We start from the raw sequence: 25,957 nt of genomic DNA, 5'->3' as shown, positions 1-25,957 counted from the left end.
TGGATGGATGATGGATGGATGGATGATGGATGATGGATGGATGGATAAATGGATGGATGGATGGATGGATGGATGGATGGATGGATGGATGGATGGATGCAGAGGACAGTTCTTCTGGCCTTTCATGAGTCTGGAACCCTGACAGCTGGCAGACTAAAACCTCCAACCTGCCCTCTTTCTGTTAAAGAAGCACTTGTGGCCAAACCAACAGAACCAATTGTCGACATTTTTATGTAGCAAATAAGTCTGGAAAACAGTTGTTTGATCATTTTTTATCATTAATGTCCTGAAGTGAGATCAGCTTTAGAGTTAATCTGCCAAAACAAACAGCTTAAACTGAAGTTCTGCACTTATTTACTCAGTAATTTCATGATATTTCAGGTTTGAATGTAATGTCTCACCTGGACACCTGCTGAGACAAACCTGTAAATATTCATTCCTTCAGTGCTCATATCACATTTGGATCAGAAGCATCAGTCTTCCAGCTAAAAGGTCAGAGGTCACCAGCTCACTAAAAAAAAGCATTACGCAGCAGGAACTCCAGAAAACTCCCAATGAACAAGATCCAAAACTTGAACAAGAAGAAGACAGAACCAGACTGAAACCAAGGATGAGCTCAAAGAAAACTCAGGAGGTTAAATAGTGACAGGATATAACCGGAAGCTGACTTTCAAAATAAAACTGCACAAACTCCAGCAATAAAAAACAGAATGAAACCGGACTGAGAACAAATTCTGGTGAGTCTGGGAAACTGAGCCAGAATAAAGCAGAAACTGAACCGAGATCGGGACTGAGTCAGAACCAGAGTCAGAACCAGACTGAGACGACATCAGATAAATATGAAACTAAAGCAAGAACAGAACTAAGACCGATCATAAAGAGAGACTGGAAACAAAAAGGCTCATTAAGAACAGAATAAATCCTGATTCAGATCCAGAACTCCAAAACACTGAGAACAAGAAAACAGAATCTAATCAGAACCAAAGGAAATCTGACCCAGTCAGATCGCTAACATGCAGCCGTCGGACCTGGTTTTGTCCAGATTTTCTTCATGAGTTTGTAGCGACAAACAGCAGCAACCAGAAAGAAAGTGAACAGGACTGAGAGCAGGTTTCATCAGGCTGAGAAGTTTAGAAGTTTAGAAGAAAAGCAGAAGAAAAGCAGCAAGTCATCACCTTCCAGAATGACTCAGAGAACCTTCCCTGATTCTGTGAGTGAGTCCAACAGCCTGGATTATTTATCCGGAGTATTTCTGTTCTGACGAACTTCAGCTCAAACTCCTCAAAGTAAGTTTAAAAATTTAAAATCAGAAAAAGAACCACAGACTCAGACGTTAAACTTCTGTCTTCTCACCTTTTTCCGGAGCCGAACCTGCTGCTGAGAGCCTGAAGAGAGCCGCTTCGGGTCCATGTTCCTGCCGGGTCCTGCTGGGTTCAGCAGAGTTCTGGTCCTGGTGGGTTCAGCAGAGTTCTGGTCCTGCTGGGTTCAGCAGAGTTCTGCAGAGTTCTGGTCCTGCTGGGTTCAGCAGAGTTCTGCAGAGTTCTGGTCCTGCTGGGTTCAGCAGAGTTCTGGTCCTGCTGGGTTCAGCAGAGTTCTGCAGAGTTCTGGTGCTGCTGTCAGACTGAGGACAGCAGGGATGTGGGTCTGATCAGGCAGCAGAGGACAGAGAAGCTTTTGTGTTATTGTTGACTGTTGTACCAGGCTGAACACTGTGTGTGCACGTGAGTGTGCACGTGAGTGTGTGTGTGTGCACGTGAGTGTGTGTGTGTGTGTACACGTGAGTGTGCACGTGTGTGTGTCTGTGTGTGTGCGAGTGTGTTTTATGAGGACCTGTAAGTCAGTGAAATGTAATGAAACTGCAGAGTTAGTTAAACAGGAAGTGGATTTTCTCACATCATCGTCTCTCTGTGCTGCAGCGCCTCCTGCTGGTTGCTTCCAGAAGATGAACAAAATCAAATCAAATTGATTTATTTCATGTACAAAACAGTTCAAAGTGCTTCACATTAAATAAAAGCTTTGCAGCAGTGAGTGGGAGAAGCATTAAAAATATGTAAAAGAATATAAAAACATGTCCAGCACAGAAGAAACTCTTTGGCTTTACCATCTGTCATATTATCCATGTGAATGTTAAAATAAAATGATGAAGTCATTAACTAACAGTGACTTATTGGACAGAGATCTAATGTTAAGTAGAGCTTTGTGGAGTTTACTCTGGTCTCTGTTGTATTCTGAGTTGAACGTGGCACCGTTAGATAGATTCACCCAGCAAGTTGACTGTTTTCCATTCCTTCTTTTACTAATACAGGAATCCTGCTGGGTCCCAGCTGTCAGGAGTAAGTTACTATAGCAGGGACCCTGAATGCATCATGGCATGTTATCTTTGTTCTGAACTCTGCTGCTGCTCCTTGAACATCCTGCACATCCCCCTGTGCTCTGCTCTGCCAGGACAGATATAAGAGGAGGGGGTTAGAGGAGGGGGTTCCCTGCTCTGCCAGGACAGATGATGTAAGAGGAGGGGGTTCCCTGCTCTGCCAGGACAGATGATGTAAGAGGAGGGGGTTCCCCGCTCTGCCAGGACAGATGATGTAAGAGGAGGGGGTTCCCCGCTCTGCCAGGACAGATGATGTAAGAGGAGGGGGTTCCCCGCTCTGCCAGGACAGATATAAGAGGAGGGGGTTCCCTGCTCTGCCAGGACAGATGATGTAAGAGGAGGGGGTTCCCTGCTCTGCCAGGACAGATGATGTAAGAGGAGGGGGTTCCCTGCTCTGCCAGGACAGATGATGTAAGAGGAGGGGGTTCCCTGCTCTGCCAGGACAGATATAAGAGGAGGGGGTTCCCTGCTCTGCCAGGACAGATGATGTAAGAGGAGGGGGTTCCCTGCTCTGCCAGGACAGATGATGTAAGTGGAGGGGGTTCCCCGCTCTGCCAGGACAGGTGATGTAAGTGGAGGGGGTTCCCCGCTCTGCCAGGACAGGTGATGTAAGAGGAGGGGGTTCCCTGCTTTGCCAGGACAGATGATGTAAGAGGAGGGGGTTCCCTGCTCTGCCAGGACAGGTGATGTAAGAGGAGGGGGTTCCCCGCTTTGCCAGGACAGATGATGTAAGAGGAGGGGGTTCCCTGCTTTGCCAGGACAGATGATGTAAGAGGAGGGGGTTCCCTGCTCTGCCAGGACAGGTGATGTAAGAGGAGGGGGTTCCCTGCTTTGCCAGGACAGATGATGTAAGAGGAGGGGGTTCCCTGCTTTGCCAGGACAGATGATGTAAGAGGAGGGGGTTCCCTGCTCTGCCAGGACAGGTGATGTAAGAGGAGGGGGTTCCCTGCTTTGCCAGGACAGATGATGTAAGAGGAGGGGGTTCCCTGCTTTGCCAGGATAGATGATGTAAGAGGAGGGGGTTCCCTGCTCTGCCAGGACAGGTGATTTAAGATGGGGGGGTGCCCTGTATTTCCTGGTCGATGGTGGTGGCTGGAGTCCTGGCTGGGATAGAGACATCCTTTGGAGACCTTGGGTGATGTGGAGTAAAGGGTCTGGTGTGGGGGGAGGGCTGGAGGTTGTTTGCCTCGCTGCTGTGTCCTTCATCCTTATCTGTACACTCATGTTTGGGTTTGCCATCCCAACAGCATGATGTAAGTGTGCACCAAGTAATCTGCATCCAGTTGGATTTGGACACATCCAGGGAAGTGTGTCAGCCAGGTCTGCAGTGTGAGGCTCCACATCAGCTGTTATCCTGCGTGGATCTGAGTTAGTCCTTTGGCACATGAAGCTTGTACAGGAGCTATAATACAGTCAATAAATTCCTCACTAAATAAATCCCCCCCCCCCCCCCCCCGAGGCTGCAGAACCTGAACAGAGGAAACACATCATCAGCACGAAGATGCTCTGGTGGAGCAGCAGCAGTACTGTGAGTGACCAGCAGAGGGCGGTCTCACGCTTACCATCAGCATCTGTTCAGGCGACAACAGAACGCTTCACAATCTGTGGAGGTTCATTGTTTATTAAAGAGGGAATTTAAAGCTTCCATATTCGGTAAAACTCCTTCTTCCTGTTCCTGGGAGCATATATCAGGGCGTCTGAAGTGTAAAACTCCTTCTTCCTGTTCCTGGGAGCATATATCAGGGCGTCTGAAGTGTAAAACTCCTTCTTCCTGCTCCTGGGAGCATATATCAGGGCGTCTGAAGTGTAAAACTCCTTCTTCCTGCTCCTGGGAGCATATATCAGGGCGTCTGAAGTGTAAAACTCCTTCTTCCTGTTCCTGGGAGCATATATCAGGGCGTCTGAAGTGTAAAACTCCTTCTTCCTGCTCCTGGGAGCATATATCAGGGCATCTGAAGTGTAAAACTCCTTCTTCCTGCTCCTGGGAGCATATATCAGGGCGTCTGAAGTGTAAAACTCCTTCTTCCTGCTCCTGGGAGCATATATCAGGGCGTCTGAAGTGTAAAACTCCTTCTTCCTGCTCCTGGGAGCATATATCAGGGCGTCTGAAGTGTAAAACTCCTTCTTCCTGCTCCTGGGAGCATATATCAGGGCGTCTGAAGTGTAAAACTCCTTCTTCCTGCTCCTGGGAGCATATATCAGGGCGTCTGAAGTGTAAAACTCCTTCTTCCTGTTCCTGGGAGCATATATCAGGGCGTCTGAAGTGTAAAACTCCTTCTTCCTGCTCCTGGGAGCATATATCAGGGCGTCTGAAGTGTAAAACTCCTTCTTCCTGTTCCTGGGAGCAGATATCAGGGCGTCTGAAGTGTAAAACTCCTTCTTCCTGTTCCTGGGAGCATATATCAGGGCGTCTGAAGTGTAAAACTCCTTCTTCCTGCTCCTGGGAGCATATATCAGGGCGTCTGAAGTGTAAAACTCCTTCTTCCTGTTCCTGGGAGCATATATCAGGGCGTCTGAAGTGTAAAACTCCTTCTTCCTGTTCCTGGGAGCATATATCAGGGCGTCTGAAGTGTAAAACTCCTTCTTCCTGTTCCTGGGAGCATATATCAGGGCGTCTGAGGTGTAAAACTCCTTCTTCCTGTTCCTGGGAGCATATATCAGGGCGTCTGAAGTGTAAAACTCCTTCTTCCTGTTCCTGGGAGCATATATCAGGGCGTCTGAAGTGTAAAACTCCTTCTTCCTGCTCCTGGGAGCATATATCAGGGCGTCTGAAGTGTAAAACTCCTTCTTCCTGTTCCTGGGAGCATATATCAGGGCGTCTGAAGTGTAAAACTCCTTCTTCCTGTTCCTGGGAGCAGATATCAGGGCGTCTGAAGTGTAAAACTCCTTCTTCCTGCTCCTGGGAGCATATATCAGGGCGTCTGAAGTGTAAAACTCCTTCTTCCTGCTCCTGGGAGCAGATATCAGGGCGTCTGAAGTGTAAAACTCCTTCTTCCTGCTCCTGGGAGCAGATATCAGGGCGTCTGAAGTGTAAAACTCCTTCTTCCTGCTCCTGGGAGCATATATCAGGGCGTCTGAAGTGTAAAACTCCTTCTTCCTGCTCCTGGGAGCATATATCAGGGCGTCTGAAGTGTAAAACTCCTTCTTCCTTCTTCACATTAAACTATGGAGCAAAGTTATGTTGGTTCAACACTTTATTTACTCTGCTCTGTGAGTTCTGTGAACCAAGCGTAAACTGAATCCTGATCCTGGCACCAGGTCCCTCAGTCTAACGTGATTAAATAAATCTGCTCTCACCCTTCAGAGACTCACGCCATCAGAGCAGCTGATGAAGAACATTCTGCGGATATTTCCTTTTCTACAACAACTCAAATCTCACATTTCAGAGCAGTTCAAGCTGTGAACGTTTCCAGCAAACTTCCATCAGTACTTCCTGCTGAGTTCGACTCGGAGCCCGTTAGAGACCCAGAACCGCAGGGTTCCCTCAGAATGACCCATCCACTCATTTCTGGGCCGCACCAAAGAGTTAAAACTGGAGCAGGTACCATGAGGAGCTCCATCAGAACACGAAGCTCCTACAGAACTAATGAACTAAATAAATGTGCAAATCTTACGTAAGATGTTTTTAAAGGACACTGTCCTGCCACAGGTGAACTGTCCTGGTGACCACCAGATGAGCTGCAGTTCTGTCAGGATGCTGTGATTCAATTCAATTCAACTTTATTTATATAGCGCCAGATTACAACATTTGTCATCTCAAGGCACTTAAGTAATATAGTCCAATTCAAGCCAATTGGAATTCAATTCATTGTAATCATAATCCAATTAATTCATATAGAGCTAATTCAAAAAAATTAATATCCTAGCTAAGGAAACCAACAGATTGGACCGAAACTGGTCTTCAGTCCAATCTCCCGTCCTGAGAAACCTCTGGCAGAACCAGAACCAGGAAGAAACCTCTGGCAGAACCAGAACCAGGAAGAAACCTCTGGCAGAACCAGGAAGAAACCTCTGGCAGAACCAGAACCAGGAAGAAAAAGAGAGCAAAGTGAGGAAAGGTGTGACAGATGAGCTCCCCCAGCAGGCTGGGCCTATAGCAGCAGAACTATGGGATGTTTCAGGCTCACCTGAGCCATCCCTAACTATCAGCTTTATCAGAAAGGAAAGTTTCAGCCTGATCTTAAAGGTAGAGAGGGTGTCTGCTTCCTGAAGCCAAACTGGCAGCTGGTTCCACAGAGAGGGGCCTGATAACTGAAGGCTCTGCCTCCCATTCTGCTTTTAGGGGCCTGATAACTGAAGGCTCTGCCTCCCATTCTGCTTTTAGGGGCCTGATAACTGAAGGCTCTGCCTCCCATTCTGCTTTTAGGGGCCTGATAACTGAAGGCTCTGCCTCCCATTCTCCTTTTAGGGGCCTGATAACTGAAGGCTCTGCCTCCCATTCTGCTTTTAGGGGCCTGATAACTGAAGGCTCTGCCTCCCATTCTGCTTTTAGGGGCCTGATAACTGAAGGCTCTGCTTCCCATTCTGCTTTTAGGGGCCTGATAACTGAAGGCTCTGCCTCCCATTCTGCTTTTAGGGGCCTGATAACTGAAGGCTCTGCCTCCCATTCAGCTTTTAGGGGCCTGATAACTGAAGGCTCTGCCTCCCATTCTGCTTTTAGGGGCCTGATAACTGAAGGCTCTGCCTCCCATTCTGCTTTTAGGGGCCTGATAACTGAAGGCTCTGCCTCCCATTCTGCTTTTAGGGGCCTGATAACTGAAGGCTCTGCCTCCCATTCTGCTTTTAGGGCCCTGATAACTGAAGGCTCTGCCTCCCATTCTGCTTTTAGGGCCCTGATAACTGAAGGCTCTGCCTCCCATTCTGCTTTTAGGGGCCTGATAACTGAAGGCTCTGCCTCCCATTCTGCTTTTAGGGGCCTGATAACTGAAGGCTCTGCCTCCCATTCTGCTTTTAGGGGCCTGATAACTGAAGGCTCTGCCTCCCATTCTGCTTTTAGCGGCCTGATAACTGAAGGCTCTGCCTCCCATTCTGCTTTTAGGGGCCTGATAACTGAAGGCTCTGCCTCCCATTCTGCTTTTAGGGGCCTGATAACTGAAGGCTCTGCCTCCCATTCTGCTTTTAGGGGCCTGATAACTGAAGGCTCTGCCTCCCATTCTGCTTTTAGGGGCCTGATAACTGAAGGCTCTGCCTCCCATTCTGCTTTTAGGGGCCTGATAACTGAAGGCTCTGCCTCCCATTCTGCTTTTAGGGGCCTGATAACTGAAGGCTCTGCCTCCCATTCTGCTTTTAGAAACTCTGGGAACCACAAGGAAACCTGCAGCCTGAGAGCAAAGTGCTCTGTTAGATGTAACAGAACCCTGCACCTGAACGGGTCACAGAGGGACAGGACCGGAAGTCACCTCAGACTTAAAGCTGTGCTCGTTGCTCATTGGTCGCTATTATTCCGACCTGCAGCTCGGTCCAATCACCGCAGCCCAACTTTACTCACCCAGAGCTGTTCAGACAGGAGTGAAACCCGTTAAGAATCAGACATGAACCGGATGAAAGGGAGGATGAAGGAGGTCATATCAGCGGGGGGGGGGGTTCTCTTGTTGTTCACCGTGTCACTTTGTAAAACTTCCCACCTGAAGAAACTCTTCTGTTGTGACGCTCTGGACTCCGCTGCTCGGTGACCGGCAGTAACCCCGCGGATCCGTCAAGTTCCGCTCAGCAGGACCGGAAATGAGCCAGAAGAGCGCTCCTTCAGAGTAAAAGCCCGAGCTGTTCAGACAGCAGGAAATGTTCCGAACACGCGGACAGATGTTACTGAGCTGCCTCTGATCATTCAGTCAGCAGAAACTGGACCCAGGTGTGTTTACAAGCTGCCGCCAAACACGGCCCGGAGTGACGTCATCTTTACCTCAGCGCTAGAGTGAGGATGATGATGATGATGGTGGAAACGCCTCAGAGCTACATGGAAACAAACAGCGAGGGGTTTGGGTGGTGGGTTCTGCAGGCCCCCCAGGCTGCAGCTCTGGCCCCCGGCGCCGGTTCGAGCCCCGCATCGGACGGCCTTTTCTGTGGTCGGTCCCCTTCTGTCTGCCCATGTTTCCCGTCTCTCTCCATGTGTTCAGGGTCCTGCTGACCACGTTTGGTCGTACTTTTGGTGTGAATTTGACCGAGAAACGTTATGTACACATTGATTAAAAGATTTATTGATTAAAGGAGTGCAACCATGACTGGTTTGAGCTGACAGGGAGTCAGAGGAGGCGTTCTTCTTCTTTAGAAACAGCCTGTTTGACCTTTAGAACGAGGAGATGTGATGATGTGTCTTTGTTTGAGTTGTGGCTGAATCCATCCATGTTTGCAGTAACCTGAGGCAGGACTTATTCCAGCTGAGCACAGGCTCCTAATGGGAATGACTGATTCATCTCCATCGTTTCTCCTATCAAACCAGAGTGACTTTAAGGTTGAGAACAGATTCAAATGTGTTTAAATTTATGAAAATTAGTTGTTTATAAGAGCGACATCTGAAAAAATCAGAAGAAATCAACTCCAGTTGCAACTGGATAAAATAAAGACTGCATGATTAAAAGGGTTAATAAAGATTGAATTGAATTGAATTGAATTGAATTGAATTGAATTGAATTTGGATTTAATTGAATTGAATTGAATTGAATTGAATTGAATTTGAATTGAATTGAACTTGTGGGATTGTCTTATACCAGTTTCTGATGATTTTAAATCCTTTTGAGACTCTATTACTTTCACATTAAGAACTCCACCTCGACTGATTTAATTTGGACAAAAGCTCCTGATAAATTCTCCTCTTTGGGTGCTTTCTGAGATGACTTCAGGGACCACTGTGTTCACTTTTTAATGAGCCAGCCCATCATGGTGAAAAAGCAGGTCTGATCCCTGATTGGACGTTCTTTACTGATGCCTTTAGGAAATTTGGGGTAAAACCCTGGTTCTCTCCAGAGCTGGCAGAAAATATTTATGAGCATAACCTGTCTTGGGCCAAGCCAAGGAAACAGGTTCTGGCTTGTTCTCAGACAACTGAGAAACAAATGTGCTTCTTTAAGACAAATCTGAGCATATTTATTCAGGTCTGAGAACCTTAATAATCCACAGAAAGCACTGAAGCTTCCACATGTTACATATCTCAGTCTATGACAGAATGAGTTTTGGATTGTTTGAGGTATTTTCCGCCTCTCTATTCGACTCTGTGGGATCTGACCCCCCCACGACCTTCCAATGGTGGTCAGCCTTTCAATGTTGGACCCTTCTCTGCTCGAGAAGTCCATAAAGGTCCCAGAAAATCCTCTGGACCCAGTTGAATGGATCCTTATTTCCTGGAACTGGCAGCTGATTTTGTAGCAGAACCTTTGGCCCGAACCTTTAATCCCTTTAAATTCCCTTTATCAAAAGGAGGCGACTCAACCATTTGAACTAATAATGGATCAATATTGAACTTCTTAGTGCTGGCCAGGGTTCTTGGAGGTATTTTACAGCGTTTTATTGAAATATCTGTCTGGTTTGAGGAAAAAGCCCCACAGCTGCACTGAAGGTGGTGCGTTTCTGTTGCACCTGACAGGAAACGCCGCTGTGCAACTTTAGACTCCAGCGAGCAGCTTCACCAACCCTCTTAGTAATAGCACTCAGTTGTGATAATGTTACCCAACAGGTTTATCTCAGGGATCTGGGTAGAAGCCACAGATGCTGATGGCGGTTATTTGCTGCTGCGGATTCTTCAGGCCGATGAATCCCTGCAGAAAGCTGCTGTTGTTGTTCTACTTCAGCTGAAACTTGTCCTCAGTGCTGACCAGACCCAGCTTATTCTCTGATTCTAGGAAGAGGCCCCAGATGCCCCCCCCCCCCCCCCCCCCCCCCCCCCCCCCCCCACACCCTCCAGGGAAGTGAAATAGAGGTGGTTCACCAGTATAAATGCTTGGGTGTCTTAATTGATGAGTCCCTCACTTTCAAGCTGCATTTAGAGAAACTTGTGAAGAAACTGGGTTTTTATTTCAAAATAAGATGTTTTTCTTTCAATGTAAAAACGACTTGTTTTTCCAGTGCTGGATTATGGAGATCTGTGATATGCTTCTGCTAAATGTCTGTCTGTCGTGGCTCTCTGAGGCTCATTACTAACTGTGAGTTATACCCTGCTCTGCCCCCCCCCCCAGTCACTGATATACTTTCACATGTCAGGCATTACTTGCTCTGCTGCCTCCTACATTTGTTCCTTGACGCCACAGAGAGGTCTTGTATTGTGAAAGTGTTCACCGGAAGCAGCGTGGTGATGATTGTCGGTAACTGACTGCAGTGAATTCAGCTTTAAGTCCGGCGGCTGCAGCTCAGTGAGAAGCAGATGCTGCTGCTGGGAGGAGCGGAGACCCGACGGAGGCGCGACTGAATCCTGAGACCGGTGACTGCCGCCCGAGTGTGTTCCGAACGGGTCTGAGTGGGTCCGAACGGGTCTGAGTGGGTCTGAGTGGGTCTGAGTGGGTCTAAGTGTGTTCCGAACGGGTCTGAGGGGGTCTGAATGGGTCTGAACGGGTCTGAGTGTGTTCCGAATGGGTCTAAGTGTGTTCCGAATGGGTCTGAGGGGGTCTGAATGGGTCTAAGTGTGTTCCGAACGGGTCTGAGTGGGTCTAAGTGTGTTCCGAACGGGTCTGAGTGGGTCCGAATGGGTCTGAGTGGGTCTAAGTGTGTTCCGAATGGGTCTAAGTGTGTTCCGAATGGGTCTGAGGGGGTCTGAATGGGTCTAAGTGTGTTCCGAACGGGTCTGAGTGGGTCTAAGTGTGTTCCGAACGGGTCTGAGTGGGTCTGAGTGGGTCTAAGTGTGTTCCGAATGGGTCTGAGGGGGTCTGAATGGGTCTAAGTGTGTTCCGAACGGGTCTGAGTGGGTCTAAGTGTGTTCCGAACGGGTCTGAGTGGGTCTAAGTGTGTTCCGAACGGGTCTGAGTGGGTCCGAATGGGTCTGAGTGGGTCTAAGTGTGTTCCGAATGGGTCTGAGGGGGTCTGAATGGGTCTGAGTGTGTTCCGAATGGGTCTGAGTGGTTCTGAGTGCGCCTTTTACTCCGTTTGGGTCTGTCTCTGTGGGAACAGGCGTTTTAAACCTGTTCTGAGTTGATTGTTGCAGTTTTTCCGCCGCCGGAACTTTGTCAGACTCCGTTAGGTTCAGGTTCGGGTTCGGCTTCTCAGTTCGAACTTCTCTGAGATGAACTGCGCGCAGACAGGAGCTTTAAGAGAGTCTGCGGGCGGACACGCGCTGAGGTTCGTGCTTTATGGGAGTTTTCAGCTTGATTACAGAGAAATGAAAGAAAAGTATTGGTGCGTCAGAGGTGGCGCTCCACGGTTCGGCCGCTGACCCGGCGGAGGCCTGCTGGGTCCTGCTGGGTCCTGCTGGGTCCTGCTGGGTCCTGCTGGGTCCTGCTGGGTCCTGCTGGTTGGAAGAAAGCGGTTCAGTCATTGATCAGTTTAAAATTCAGTCTCGGTATCTATCATCTTCACCATCACACAGAGCTGCAGCTTTTTGATCAGAGTGAATGTAAATGAGGTGGGGGGGGGATGGGCTCCACACATGTAAATTCGCTCAGGAGACCCTTCCCCACGCGCGCGCACATACACACACGCACAGGTCTCCGGTCACATGGTTGCTGTATTGATCACATCAGATGTTCAATGTGTGGCGGAGAGTCTCTGTTGTCATGGTGACACACAGCCCCCCCCTGGCCCAAATCAAACCGGGTTCACATCCCAGCTCAAGTCTCAGGTTCTTCTGGAGCTGGACTCTTCTGGCTGCTCTCAGAACCGGATCCACCAGCCAGCTTCTGGGAGAATCTGAGAGCTGCTGCCAGATTTCAGACCGAGACTGAAGCTGGACCCAAATGTTCAGAATCCTGCAGCTTCATCAGGTTCTGGTCTCAGGACCTGAAGGTGGCTCAGGATGGGTCCGCTGGTGATTTTAGAGTTTGTTTGTGTAAAATGTATGAATGTAAAAACCGTCAAAGCGTCTCTTTCTCCTGTTGATCGATCTCTCTGATGTTCGTATGAAACATTTTGAATTAAAACCAGAGGAATGTGACGGGTTTTAGATGGTCGCCACCTGCTGGCTGTATTCAGCTTTTTTCAGCCAATCACAGTAAAGTTACATCACAGAAGGAGTGTTTCTGCTCTGAAGTGGGAACTACAGGATGAGGAACTACAGAATGAGTTCAGGGAACTACTGAAGGGCCAACAGACGGAGTTCAGGGAACTACTGAAGGGCCAACAGACGGAGTTCAGGGAACTACTGAAGGGCCAACAGACGGAGTTCAGGGAACTACAGAAGAGCCAACAGACGGAGTTCAGGGAACTACAGAAGAGCCAACAGACGGAGTTCAGGGAACTACTGAAGGGCCAACAGACGGAGTTCAGGGAACTACAGAAGAGCCAACGGACGGAGTTCAGGGAACTACTGAAGAGCCAACGGACGGAGTTCAGGGAACTACTGAAGAGCCAACAGACGGAGTTCAGGGAACTACAGACGGAGTTCAGGGAACTACTGAAGACCCAACAGACGGAGTTCAGGGAACTACTGAAGAGCCAACGGACGGAGTTCAGGGAACTACTGAAGAGCCAACGGACGGAGTTCAGGGAACTACTGAAGAGCCAACGGACGGAGTTCAGGGAACTACGGAAGAGCCAACAGACGGAGTTCAGGGAACTACAGACGGAGTTCAGGGAACTACAGACGGAGTTCAGGGAACTACGGAAGAGCCAACGGACGGAGTTCAGGGAACTACAGAAGAGCCAACAGACGGAGTTCAGGGAACTACTGAAGAGCCAACAGACGGAGTTCAGGGAACTACAGACGGAGTTCAGGGAACTACAGAAGAGCCAACAGACGGAGTTCAGGGAACTACGGAAGAGCCAACAGACGGAGTTCAGGGAACTACAGACGGAGTTCAGGGAACTACTGAAGACCCAACAGACGGAGTTCAGGGAACTACGGAAGAGCCAACAGACGGAGTTCAGGGAACTACTGAAGAGCCAACGGACGGAGTTCAGGGAACTACTGAAGAGCCAACGGACGGAGTTCAGGGAACTACGGAAGAGCCAACAGACGGAGTTCAGGGAACTACAGACGGAGTTCAGGGAACTACAGACGGAGTTCAGGGAACTACGGAAGAGCCAACGGACGGAGTTCAGGGAACTACAGAAGAGCCAACAGACGGAGTTCAGGGAACTACTGAAGAGCCAACAGACGGAGTTCAGGGAACTACAGACGGAGTTCAGGGAACTACAGAAGAGCCAACAGACGGAGTTCAGGGAACTACTGAAGAGCCAACAGACGGAGTTCAGGGAACTACTGAAGAGCCAACAGACGGAGTTCAGGGAACTACGGAAGAGCCAACAGACGGAGTTCAGGGAACTACGGAAGAGCCAACAGACGGAGTTCAGGGAACTACGGAAGAGCCAACAGACGGAGTTCAGGGAACTACTGAAGAGCCAACGGACGGAGTTCAGGGAACTACTGAAGAGCCAACAGACGGAGTTCAGGGAACTACTGAAGAGCCAACAGACGGAGTTCAGGGAACTACGGAAGAGCCAACGGACGGAGTTCAGGGAACTACTGAAGAGCCAACAGACGGAGTTCAGGGAACTACTGAAGAGCCAACAGACGGAGTTCAGGGAACTACTGAAGAGCCAACAGACGGAGTTCAGGGAACTACTGAAGAGCCAACAGACGGAGTTCAGGGAACTACAGACGGAGTTCAGGGAACTACTGAAGAGCCAACGGACGGAGTTCAGGGAACTACTGAAGAGCCAACAGACGGAGTTCAGGGAACTACAGAGGAGCCAACAGACGGAGTTCAGGGAACTACTGAAGAGCCAACGGACGGAGTTCAGGGAACTACTGAAGAGCCAACAGACGGAGTTCAGGGAACTACAGAGGAGCCAACAGACGGAGTTCAGGGAACTACTGAAGACCCAACAGACGGAGTTCAGGGAACTACTGAAGAGCCAACAGACGGAGTTCAGGGAACTACGGAAGAGCCAACGGACGGAGTTCAGGGAACTACGGAAGAGCCAACGGACGGAGTTCAGGGAACTACTGAAGAGCCAACAGACGGAGTTCAGGGAACTACTGAAGAGCCAACAGACGGAGTTCAGGGAACTACTGAAGAGCCAACGGACGGAGTTCAGGGAACTACTGAAGAGCCAACGGACGGAGTTCAGGGAACTACAGAGGAGCCAACAGACGGAGTTCAGGGAACTACAGGATGAGGAACTACAGACGGAGTTCAGGGAACTACAGACGGAGTTCAGGGAACTACTGAAGAGCCAACAGACGGAGTTCAGGGAACTACAGACGGAGTTCAGGGAACTACATTTTTCCTCCGTTCACTACGAACTGGAGAAAAAGGAAGAACTATGAAAAGGTTCTTTGGTCCAGAAGCACCTGAAGAAGCAGAAGTGTCTCTGAACCAGAACTGCTTGGTTGAAAAGTTGTAAAACCGTGTCCCCGACAGTCCCGCCTTGAGTGGGCGGAGTCAGCGGGCTGCAGGCAGCTGATTGGTGTGTTTGTGCAGAGTAAGGCTGTGAGTGTGTTGATTGATCAGTGCTGACGCTGAGTGATCTGATAACTCTGTGTGAGATCAGCAGTATCAGCGCACCTTTGACCCGACACCTTTGAGCCCGGTCTGAAGCTGTGTGTGTTTAACGCAGAGCGAGCGGCGCTGAGATCATTCGTGCACAGCGACGGCTGCAGACATGTCCGTCTCCACTCAGCTGGGCCTGCTGCTGTGGAAGAACTTCACCTACAGACGACGCCAGACGGTCAGTATCACTTCCTGCCAGAATCAATCGGCCTTGGGCCTGCCTGAAAGCACGCGGCTGAGCTCAGTCTCAGGTTCGGTCTGATCTGTGTTCTGACCCGTTGGGCCTCAGGCAGAACCTGAGGTGTACTGTTTTAGTCCAGGGTCAGTTCTGGAGGGTGTGGAAGGCGGATCAATACCTTTGCTTTCTGTGTGTGTCTCATGGTTTAATGTTTCAGGTGAACTCCAGCAGCAGAACTTCTGCTCAGTATTGATCTTTTTCTGCTTCCAATCAGTCGATCGGACTGTTTGATCACGTTAATGTGATGCTGCTGGTGGATCATTTAGTATGATTCACTTCTAATGATGAAGATGAAGAGCTGCTCTGCTGTCATTAGTCCGATCAATCAGCTGATCGATCAGATTCTGAGCTGCTGCAGTGGCAGACGCAGCAGAGGTGGTTAACCTGACCTCCTCTGAGCCAAAGAAGTCTCCTTTCTCCCTGAGGTCGCTGTATCTCACATATTCAGCTGAGGAGCATCTTCTGAAACTGCTCAGTTTGTTCTGTCCTTAACCTCTGAGTCTGGCTGCTGAACAGCTGTTTAACACTGAGTTAAAGCTGAGTTTTTATCATGAAACAACATGAAAAGTGTCGCTGAAGGAGCTGCTTCTCCTCAGGTGAAGTGAACCGTGAGGTTCTCCTCAGGTGAGGTTCTCCTCAGGTGAGGTTCTCCTCAGGTGAGGTTCTCCTCAGGTGAGGTTCTCCTCAGGTGAGGTTCTCCTTCAGGTGAAGTGAACCGTGAGGTTCTCCTCAGGTGAGGTTCTCCTCAGGTGAGGTGAACCGCGAGGTTCTCCTCAGGTGAGGTTCTCCTCAGGTGAGGTTCTCCTCAGGTGAGGTTCTCCTCAGGTGAGGTTCTCCTCAGGTGATAGCAGCTGCTCTGTGTCTGTGGTGCAGGGTCAGGGTTAAACCGGGTTAAACCGGGTTAAACCCTCACAGACGTGTCTCAGATCATGTGTCCTTGTGTGTTTCAGCTCCAGCTGCTGGTGGAGATCCTCTGGCCTCTCTTCATCTTCTTCATCCTCATCGCGGTGCGGCTGAACTATCCTCCATACGAGCAGCATGAGTGTGAGTTCCACCTGTGTGTGTGTGTGTGTGTGTGTGTGTGTGTGTGTGTGTGTGTGTGTGTGTGTCTGTGTGTGTGTGTGTGTGTGTGTGTGTGTGTGTGTGTGTGTGTGTGTGTGTGTCTGTGTGTGTGTGTGTGTGTCTGTGTGTGTGTGTCTGTGTGTGTGTGTGTGTGTGTGTGTGTGTGTGTGTGTGGCAGCGGTGATGTCATGTGGTTGCCATGGAAACAGCATCACAGGCCCAGTGACATCACTGGGTCTCAGGTGGTGTTCGGGAGTGTTGGAGTTAGCCAGGTGCATGCTGGGATGTCCAGGCTCTCTCAGACCTTTACGGAGTCGAGCGTTCAGTTTGTTCTCGGGTCGTATTGATTCCTGGAGCTGATTGATCATCAGAATCCGATCAGAATCAGATCTGAGGCGCAGTCAGCTGCTGCAGGACTTCACCTTTAAGGTGCTGAAGCTCCTCGTGTTGCTAATCAGAGACATTTATGGCTCTTTACCGCTCGGCTGTAACGTCTTCATCCACACGGTTCCATCCAGCATCGACAGAGTTGTGAAACCACAGTTCAGCTTCTGTGGGCCGTGAACGCCACACAGTAATGTTCAGATAAGAACCCACCAGCAGGGGCTGGGTGCTCCCTGAGCCCGTTTCACCTGGACCCCGGAGGCGGAGCAGCAGTGGATCAATGAGCCTCTGCTCTGGAGGGGAAAGGTGTGTGGAGCAGACTGGGTTTGGTCCTGCGGGGGAGAGCAGCCGTCTGATCTCAGGTGTTTCTGCTGCCCATCCATCTTCTTCCTCTCTGAACTCGGCCTGTTTCCTCCTCATTCTTCCTCTGTGAACTCGGCCTGTTTCCTCCTCATTCTTCCTCTGTGAACTCGGCCTGTTTCCTCCTCATGAGCAGCCGTCTGATCTCAGGTGTTTCTGCTGCCCATCCATCTTCTTCCTCTCTGAACTCGGCCTGTTTCCTCCTCATGAGCAGCCGTCTGATCTCAGGTGTTTCTGCTGCCCATCCATCTTCTTCCTCTGTGAACTCGGCCTGTTTCCTCCTCATGAGCAGCTGTCTGATCTCAGGTGTTTCTGCTGCCCATCCATCTTCTTCCTCTGTGAACTCGGCCTGTTTCCTCCTCATGAGCAGCTGACAGAAATGAGGGCCGACAGCAGCTCATTATGAGATGAAACAGAAACAGAGCTGAGGAGGGAGTCTGTTTGTGAGGAAGCAGCTCAGCTCCGTCCTCTCCTCCACCACATGTGCCCAGACGGCTCCATCAGACACTGAACTCTTAGTTCATCTTCCTGTTTCCCCTTGAAAGCAGAAGCTGGGAGCTCTCGGTTCTGCTGCGGTTGGAGGAATGTTTCTGCAGTGATTCATGCAGCATGTGAGCAGCGTGTTGAAACCCGCCGCTGCTCAGAGAAAGTTCCAGCCCAGAGATTACTTCACCTGATACTTTAAGATCAGTTTTACACGAAGGCAATGGGACTTTTAACCCTTCAGGGTGCAAACAGCTCATCTGATGCTCCACTGAAGCTCAGCTCCTCCCGTTCATTCATCTCAGAAGCTGCTGGGCTGTGTATCAGCTCTGTTTGTTCGGTCTGATCCCTCCTCCCACACCTGCTGAACCCTGCAGGGGGTCACCTGGGGGCAGCAGCCCCGCCCAGGTGACCCTGAATGGGTAAACCTGGACATGGTAAGCAGGAGGAGCAGTTTGCATGTTTAAAGACCATCATCCTGCTTCTTCTGCTCCATGTCGGATTGGGCCGGTTTCTTTCTTTAACCGTGTTTGATCACATTTAGAAGCAGCGAGGAGCCAAAGGAACAGAAAAACTTTCACTGACTCTCAACAGTTTCCTTCTTTTCAGGTGTTCTTTGTCTGTTTAGGAGACCTGATCTAAGACATCAGGAAGAAACTGGTTAAAACCACATGACTCACCAGCTGTTTCTGGTCTAAACTCAGTGACTGGTTCTGAACCTCCGGGTCACATCTCTGCTTTCTGCAGATGATGTGGTTCTGTTGGCTTCTTCAGGCCTTCAGTTCACAGCTGAGTGTGAAGCAGCTCCTTCAGATCTGAGGCCGTGGTTCTGGACCCTCCGGGTCGGGCTGAGTCTCTGCCTCAGCTGGAGCAGTTTCAGCATCTCTGGACCTGGTTCTGATCCTCCGGGTCGGGCTGAGTCTCTGCCTCAGCTGGAGCAGTTTCAGCATCTCTGGTTCTGGTTCTGAACCTCCGGGTCGGGCTGAGTCTCTGCCTCAGCTGGAGCAGTTTCAGCATCTCTGGACCTGGTTCTGAGTGATGGTGAGTTGGATCAGAGATGGACAGACGGATCGGGGCTTCGTCAGCAGTAATGAGGGCGCTGCTCCGGTCCGTTTGGTGAAGCTGAGCCGGAAGGAGAAGCTTTCAGGTTCCTGCTCCATCTTTGTTCCAACCCTCACCTGAGCTCACAGATCTGGGTTCTGACCCAAAGAAGGAGGTCCTGGATACAAGCGGCTGAAATGAGTTCCTTCAGAGGGGGGCGGGGCTCCACCATCCGGGGGGAGGAGCTCTACCATCCAGAGGGGAGGAGCTCCACCATCCGGGGGGAGGAGCTCGGAGTCGAGCCGCTGCTCCTCCACATATAAAGGAGTCAGCTGAGGCGGTTCCTCTGGTTAGGATGCCTCCTGGGAGGAGGCCCCGGGTCAGAACCAGAACCCACTGGAGGGATTATACATCCCATCAGGCCTGGGAACACCTCTGGACCCCCCTGGAGGAGCTGGGCAGGGATGGACGGGTTTCCCTGCTGGACCTGCTGGTTCAGATAAGAGTTGGACCAGCTCACATTTTCCCAGAGATGGAAGTACTTCCTGAAGAAGAACTCTCTCCATTTTGTTCTTGTGGCTGTCCACCACAGTAGCTGTTTTTTCCTTTTCCAGGTTTGTTTCCTGTTGCAACAGCTCCTTCTTCTGCTGAATTACAGCCGTTACAGTAGCCTGTACTGCCCCCTCTGGTGACTCCGCCCAGTTTATTCACTTGGAACCGTTGATGGAACGAAGTCCGTTTGTTTTGTTGCTTTTTGGTTTTACAGAAGATGAACCTGGACTTCAATTCTTCATGAATGAAGTTAACCAGTGTCATGGAGGTTTTTAATCGCTTCCTTCCTAATACCTCTGATGAGCAATGAAATAGACAAACTTACTTTTTCTGCCGGCCGGCTAAGTTTTTATTCTTCGTTGTAAGGAAAAAGATCAGTCAGTCCACAGCATTCAGCAGCATGAAGAGATCCAAACAAAAGAAATACAGAGCATTTATACCTGAGGAGGGGGGGCTTTGTTCTTTAGGTGTGTAATCACATCTGCAGGGGGGGGGGCAGGATGCAGTCTTGATGATAATTAAGAAACAGGAGGTTAAAACAATTATCTTGTCTGAGTGTTAATTAAGAGGTAAATAGTTTAAAACAATTAGCGTGTCTGGGTGATACAAATGAATGTGGATCGGAGCGTCTGTCAGTCCTGAGACATAAAATTTACCATCACAGCAGAAAACTAAACTGTAACTTTCTGATATTCGCTGAACACTGAGAGGAACAGAATTATATTTTAATCTAGTGCTCAGTACTCCCCCAGCTGCTGAAGATTTCTGTCATTCAGACGGATGGAGCTGCAGCTCTCAGCGTAACTCAGGGAATAAATTACCTTTGGCTCCACTCTAAACTCATTAATAATCAGTTATATGCAATTATAGATAAAAGAATTTATCAGTGGAGCAGAGAAACTTGTTCTGAGACTCAGAAACAGAACTTTCAGGCAGAACCTTCACACATCTGCTGCAGTCTGTGGGCTGGCTGTGGGCCAGAGGGATATTGGTCATTGATTGAGTGATGTTGTGTTGAACTGAGACAAGTTGTTGGAGTAGAGTGACATGACCTGTGGACTTGAGAGAACCTGCAGCTCTGGGTCTTATCTTATCGGTTCTGATTAGAAACAGGCCAGTTGGCAGTCCTAAAGGTTCCTGATAGCAGGGTCTGCGGCGGGGCTAAAGGTTGTACCTGTGCAGCTGCTGATGCTCCGCTGCAGGTGATAGGGAGGTTATCTTCCAGGTGAAGGCATGGACGCTGAGTTCCAGCACGGCAGGAAGATAAAGACGACCCGACCCCATCATCTGGCTGCTGCGAGTGGCACGAACGCACGTGTTGCTCAGAGGCCTGCAGGAAAGCCACCAGTCATCCAAAACAGTGCACAACATTTCATTTCTTTAACATTTCCAACGTAACATGAGGAGATTCCAGAGGTGTAACTGTTCCCAGGAGCGTGGGATCAGGCTCTGAATGATTAACAGAAACGATGAAGATGCTTTGTCTCATTGATCTAATTATTTATTAATTGGCTTTAGACATAATTCTATATAAAGTTTTGTTAATCGTTAATAATTGACTTTATTTATCTGATATTTTATCGAAGCCACAAACCTAAAACTGAAGAAATAACCTAAAAATAAATACTTTTCAGTAACAGAAGCCCAATAACCTCCTGTTTCTGATCCAGTTTGTGAGTTTTAGGTTTCCTCTGCTGCCCTGAACTACATCTCCCATCAGCCCCAGCTGCGGGATGTCGCTGTCTGTGTCAGTCGTGCTGATGCTGAACAATGTACTGAACCACTTCCTGTTTGCAGGTCATTTCCCCAACAAGGCGATGCCATCGGCCGGCACGCTGCCTTGGCTTCAGGGGATCCTGTGCAACGCCAACAACCCCTGCTTCAGAAACCCGACTCCCGGCGAGACGCTGGGCGTCGTCGGCAACTTCAACGACTCGATGTGAGTTTGAAACGGCTTCCTGCCCGCCTCCTTCAGATCTAACCCTAACCCTCCTTCAGATCTAACCCTAACCCTCCTTCAGATCTAACCCTCCTTCAGATCTAACCCTCCTTCAGATCTAACCCTAACCCTCCTTCAGATCTAACCCTCCTTCAGATCTAACCCTCCTTCAGATCTAACCCTAACCCTCCTTCAGATCTAACCCTCCTTCAGATCTAACCCTAACCCTCCTTCAGATCTAACCCTAACCCTCCTTCAGATCTAACCCTCCTTCAGATCTAACCCTAACCTCCTTCAGATCTAACCCTAACCCTCCTTCAGATCTAACCCTAACCCTTCTTCAGATCTAACCCTCCTTCAGATCAAACCCTAACCCTCCTTCAGATCTAACCCTCCTTCAGATCTAACCCTAACCCTCCTTCAGATCTAACCCTCCTTCAGATCTAACCCTCCTTCAGATCTAACCCTCCTTCAGATCTAACCCTGACCCTCCTTCAGATCTAACCCTAACCCTGACCCTCCTTCAGATCTAACCCTAACCCTCCTTCAGATCTAACCCTAACCCTCCTTCAGATCTAACCCTCCTTCAGATCTAACCCTAACCCTAACCCTCCTTCAGATCTAACCCTAACCCTCCTTCAGATCTAACCCTAACCCTCCTTCAGATCTAACCCTCCTTCAGATCTAACCCTCCTTCAGATCTAACCCTGACCCTCCTTCAGATCTAACCCTAACCCTCCTTCAGATCTAACCCTAACCCTCCTTCAGATCTAACCCTAACCCTTCTTCAGATCTAACCCTAACCCTTCTTCAGATCTAACCCTAACCCTCCTTCAGATCTAACCCTAACCCTCCTTCAGATCTAACCCTCCTTCAGATCTAACCCTGACCCTCCTTCAGATCTAACCCTAACCCTCCTTCAGATCTAACCCTAACCCTCCTTCAGATCTAACCCTAACCCTCCTTCAGATCTAACCCTAACCCTCCTTCAGATCTAACCCTACCCTACCCCACCTCAGCTCCTCTCCAACACCTCAGCTGCTCTGGAAGCTGTTCTCTGTCCTGTTGAACATCGTCCCCCAGAGCTCAGATGTTTCCTCAGCTTCAGTCCTCTCCCCTCCTCGCTGTGACTCCTGTTTGTTTGTGTCATCTGCAGAATTTCTCGCCTGTTCTCGGACGCAAAGAAGATTCTTTTGTACAGTCAGAACGATAAAAACCTGGATGGCTTCAAGGATCTGGCTCAGGCCCTGCAGCTGCTGCAGACCAGCCGTTCAGGTAAGAACAGTTTTAGGGTTCATCCAGATGAACGTTCATTTCTCAGAGGATGTGAGGCTGAGAGTGTGTGTGTGGGGGGGGGTTTCCTTCTGAATGAAGCTGTTCTGTTCAAACTGCTCTGAGATCAGCCCCCCCACTCCCTGCTGGCTGTTTCAGGCTCACTGAACACAAAGAATTTTGCTCCTTTGTGTGATAATTTGCTGTTTTGTGTCTCACTGTGGGGTGCGTTTATTTTCCCTACCTGCTGGAACCTGCAGGCACAGCACAGAGGACTCAGATGTGCAGCGCTCTGTGTCTGATGAGCTGTAAGACTGTGAAGTGAAGTGAATGAAGACCAAATGAACCGCCTGAAATGCTTTAATTCTTCTACTTTCTGTGTATTCTGGCCAGAGTCAGAGTCTGGGCCCTGAGCCCCTGCAGGGGAACACCCCGTCAGTGGGCTTTCATTCGGTCTCTGAACCCTCTCTCACTCTGGAGCTCCTTCACTGATCATCGTACGCAGGTTCAGACGTGCACCGTGGCGTGGAAGTGGCTCCGCCCCCTGAGCGCTGTGATGCTGGGCTGAAGCCCTCTGAGGAACAGGTTAACAAAGACTGTGGAATATAACTGACCAAAAACAGGTTTTATGAGCTAAGACGACCCAAAGATGGATCCAAACGCCGGGGAATATCCCACCAATCAGATGCTTGGCTCTGTAAGCTCCTCCCTCCAGAACTCGGTTAAACTCCTGCTTCCTGAGGTCCAACTGCAGCTTTTGTTGTAGTGAATATCTTGTGTTTTTGTCGCTTCACACGGAGGTTCTGATGTAAGCGGGCCTCACGCCTCCCTCTGGCTCCGGTGGGTTCTGATGTGAGCGGGCCTCACGCCTCCCTCTGGCTCTGGTGGGTTCTGATGTAAGCGGGCCTCACGCCTCCCTCTGGCTCCGGTGGGTTCTGATGTGAGCGGGCCTCACGCCTCCCTCTGGCTCCGGTGGGTTCTGATGTAAGCGGGCCTCACGCCTCCCTCTGGTTCTGGTGGGTTCTGATGTGAGCGGGCCTCACGCCTCCCTCTGGCTCCGGTGGGTTCTGATGTGAGCGGGCCTCACGCCTCCCTCTGGCTCCGGTGGGTTCTGATGTAAGCGGGCCTCACGCCTCCCTCTGGCTCCGGTGGGTTCTGATGTGAGCGGGCCTCACGCCTCCCTCTGGCTCCGGTGGGTTCTGATGTAAGCGGGCCTCACGCCTCCCTCTGGCTCCGGTGGGTTCTGATGTGAGCGGGCCTCACGCCTCCCTCTGGCTCCGGTGGGTTCTGATGTGAGCGGGCCTCACGCCTCCCTCTGGCTCCGGTGGGTTCTGATGTAAGCGGGCCTCACGCCTCCCTCTGGCTCCGGTGGGTTCTGATGTGAGCGGGCCTCACGCCTCCCTCTGGCTCCGGTGGGTTCTGATGTGAGCGGGCCTCACGCCTCCCTCTGGCTCCGGTGGGTTCTGATGTAAGCGGGCCTCACGCCTCCCTCTGGCTCCGGTGGGTTCTGATGTAAGCGGGCCTCACGCCTCCCTCTGGCTCTGGTGGGTTCTGATGTAAGCGGGCCTCACGCCTCCCTCTGGCTCCGGTGGGTTCTGATGTGAGCGGGCCTCACGCCTCCCTCTGGCTCTGGTGGTTCTGATGTAAGCGGGCCTCACGCCTCCCTCTGGCTCCGGTGGGTTCTGATGTGAGCGGGCCTCACGCCTCCCTCTGGCTCCGGTGGGTCGGACTCTGGCCGGCCTCGCGGTTCTGCAGGTGGCAGTCAGCATGGCGCCGTGTCACGTTGAGTTTTCTCAGCTCGGCTTGGCAGCCTCCAGCTGAGCGTCACAGAGTTCAAACAGCTGAGTCCACATCAGGCCTCAGCGCTGATGTAACCAGCCGCCGTTGCGGTTCTGACCCGTCAGCAGCGGCCGTCACACTCTGTGATCGAAGCAGACGGGTCGCCCGGCAGGAGCTCATTTGACCAATCATCATCACTGAGAGCTGCTGATGTCAGACAGCTGGATCCGTCCCTGTGAGGCCCCCGTACCTCGGACTGAACCAGAACCACCTCGGACTGAACCAGAACCACCTCGGACTGAACCAGAACCACCTCGGACTGAACCAGAACCACCTCAGCTAGAACCAGAACCACCTCGGACTGAACCAGAACCACCTCGGACTGAACCAGAACCACCTCGGACTGAACCACCTCGGACTGAACCACCTCGGACTGAACCAGAACCACCTCGGACTGAACCAGATCCACCTCAGCCAGAACCAGAACCACCTCAGCCAGAACCAGAACCACCTCGGACTGAACCAGAACCACCTCGGACTGAACCAGAACCACCTCGGACTGAACCACCTCGGACTGAACCAGAACCACCTCGGACTGAACCAGAACCACCTCAGCCAGTCAGGGAAGCAGCTCAGTTCAGCTGAGGACGAGGCAGGCGCAGAAAGAGGTTCTGATGCTGTTTGTAGGTTCTGATGCTGTTTGTAGGTTCTGATGCTGTTTGTAGGTTCTGATGCTGTTTGTAGGTTCTGATGCTGTTTGTAGGTTCTGAAGCAGCAGGTTCAAACGTCCTCAGAACAGATTAGAATCTCAGAACTTTGGATAAAACCTTCTTCAACCTGCATCAGATGCAGAGAAACTCTGAGTCAGCTGACCTACGTTTAATAACCGCACTTCTGTTCTGTTTGATGGACTCAGACTGAAGTTGTTTTTGGGTTTTCTCCGGTCCCGACCGGCGGGTTCTGACCAGCCCACAGAGCTGCTTCAGCACAGTGAAGCTGCCCCTTAACGAAGTGAAAGGTTCTTTCAGGTCTCTGCGAAGCGCCTGTTCAGACCTGCAGAAGAAGAAAGACGCAGGGGGGGGCGGGGCTTCATCCTCACGATATGCAAACAGCTTGTTCTGAGCGGAAAGTTTCCAGGCGTGTGGCAGCTCGCCGCTCGCCGCTCCTCCACGTTAAACACAGCCGGCCTGCAGCCTGTTTACATCCAACCAGACGCCCAAATATGGTCATCGCTTCCCGTGACGGCGGCAGCGGCTTCTTCTCTGGTTAGATGTGTGGGCGGCTCAGGTGGGTCGGTCCGGCGGGAGGAACCAGAAGGTTTTCTGGGGCTACTGAGGGCGTTTTCACCTGCTTGAGTCTGCAGGTTTTCCACCAATCAGAGAGCAGATCAGTGTAACCTGAGCCAGGAAAGTTTGAATGAAAACGTCTCTTTGAGTGAATCTGACTGAAAACTGAGCCCGAAAACATTTAGACGTGTGGTGGGCTGCGTTGCCACGGCGTCGAGGGGACAGGCGTGTGCATGGTTACCGTACAAAAGCCCAGGATTTACAGGAAGAGGTGTCGGGTTTCTCTGACCCTCTGTTTGTCTGTTTTTCCTCCCACAGGCTTCAAGCTGAAGCATTTCCTGCGAGACAATGAGACTCTGTCAGGCTTTCTGCTGGGGAACGCCTCCTTCTCCCAACACAGCGTCCAGCAGATCACAGAAGCCGACATCAACCTGGAGAAGGTGAGCTCTGCTCAGTCTGAACCTTAGAGTCCAAAACAGCCGGGAAAGAAACCAGACACCAACGGGTCTGCAGTATGTGGGAGGAGTTCAGACTTTATTTTCCCAATGAAAAGGCCCAAAG

At 50.5% G+C, this 25,957-nt stretch overlaps 2 protein-coding genes across 4 annotated transcripts in view; one reads left to right on the top strand and one right to left on the bottom strand.

Moving 5' to 3' along the window:
- Window positions 1–1,658, bottom strand: part of slc44a1b (solute carrier family 44 member 1b) — a 50,295-nt gene extending 48,637 nt beyond the window's left edge. For both annotated transcript variants that reach the window (XM_072395110.1, XM_072395112.1), the window contains exon 1: window positions 1,354–1,658. In XM_072395110.1, coding sequence (XP_072251211.1) covers window positions 1,354–1,410 — 57 coding nt within the window. In that variant the 5' untranslated portion in view covers window positions 1,411–1,658. The remainder of the gene's footprint in view (window positions 1–1,353) is intronic.
- Window positions 1,659–10,702: 9,044 nt separating this feature from the next.
- Window positions 10,703–25,957, top strand: part of abca1b (ATP-binding cassette, sub-family A (ABC1), member 1B) — a 45,996-nt gene continuing 30,741 nt past the window's right edge. For both annotated transcript variants that reach the window (XM_072395107.1, XM_072395106.1), the window contains exons 1-6: window positions 10,703–10,778; window positions 15,068–15,178; window positions 16,189–16,282; window positions 20,918–21,059; window positions 22,216–22,334; window positions 25,715–25,836. In XM_072395107.1, the coding sequence (XP_072251208.1) occupies window positions 15,113–15,178; window positions 16,189–16,282; window positions 20,918–21,059; window positions 22,216–22,334; window positions 25,715–25,836 (543 nt within the window). In that variant the 5' untranslated portion in view covers window positions 10,703–10,778; window positions 15,068–15,112. The remainder of the gene's footprint in view (window positions 10,779–15,067; window positions 15,179–16,188; window positions 16,283–20,917; window positions 21,060–22,215; window positions 22,335–25,714; window positions 25,837–25,957) is intronic.

Source organism: Leuresthes tenuis, unplaced genomic scaffold, assembly GCF_036924035.1.
Source record: "Leuresthes tenuis unplaced genomic scaffold, fLeuTen1.0.hap1 SCAF_11, whole genome shotgun sequence".
Lineage (NCBI taxonomy): Eukaryota > Metazoa > Chordata > Actinopteri > Atheriniformes > Atherinopsidae > Leuresthes > Leuresthes tenuis.
This window is presented reverse-complemented; position numbering and strand designations above follow the sequence as displayed.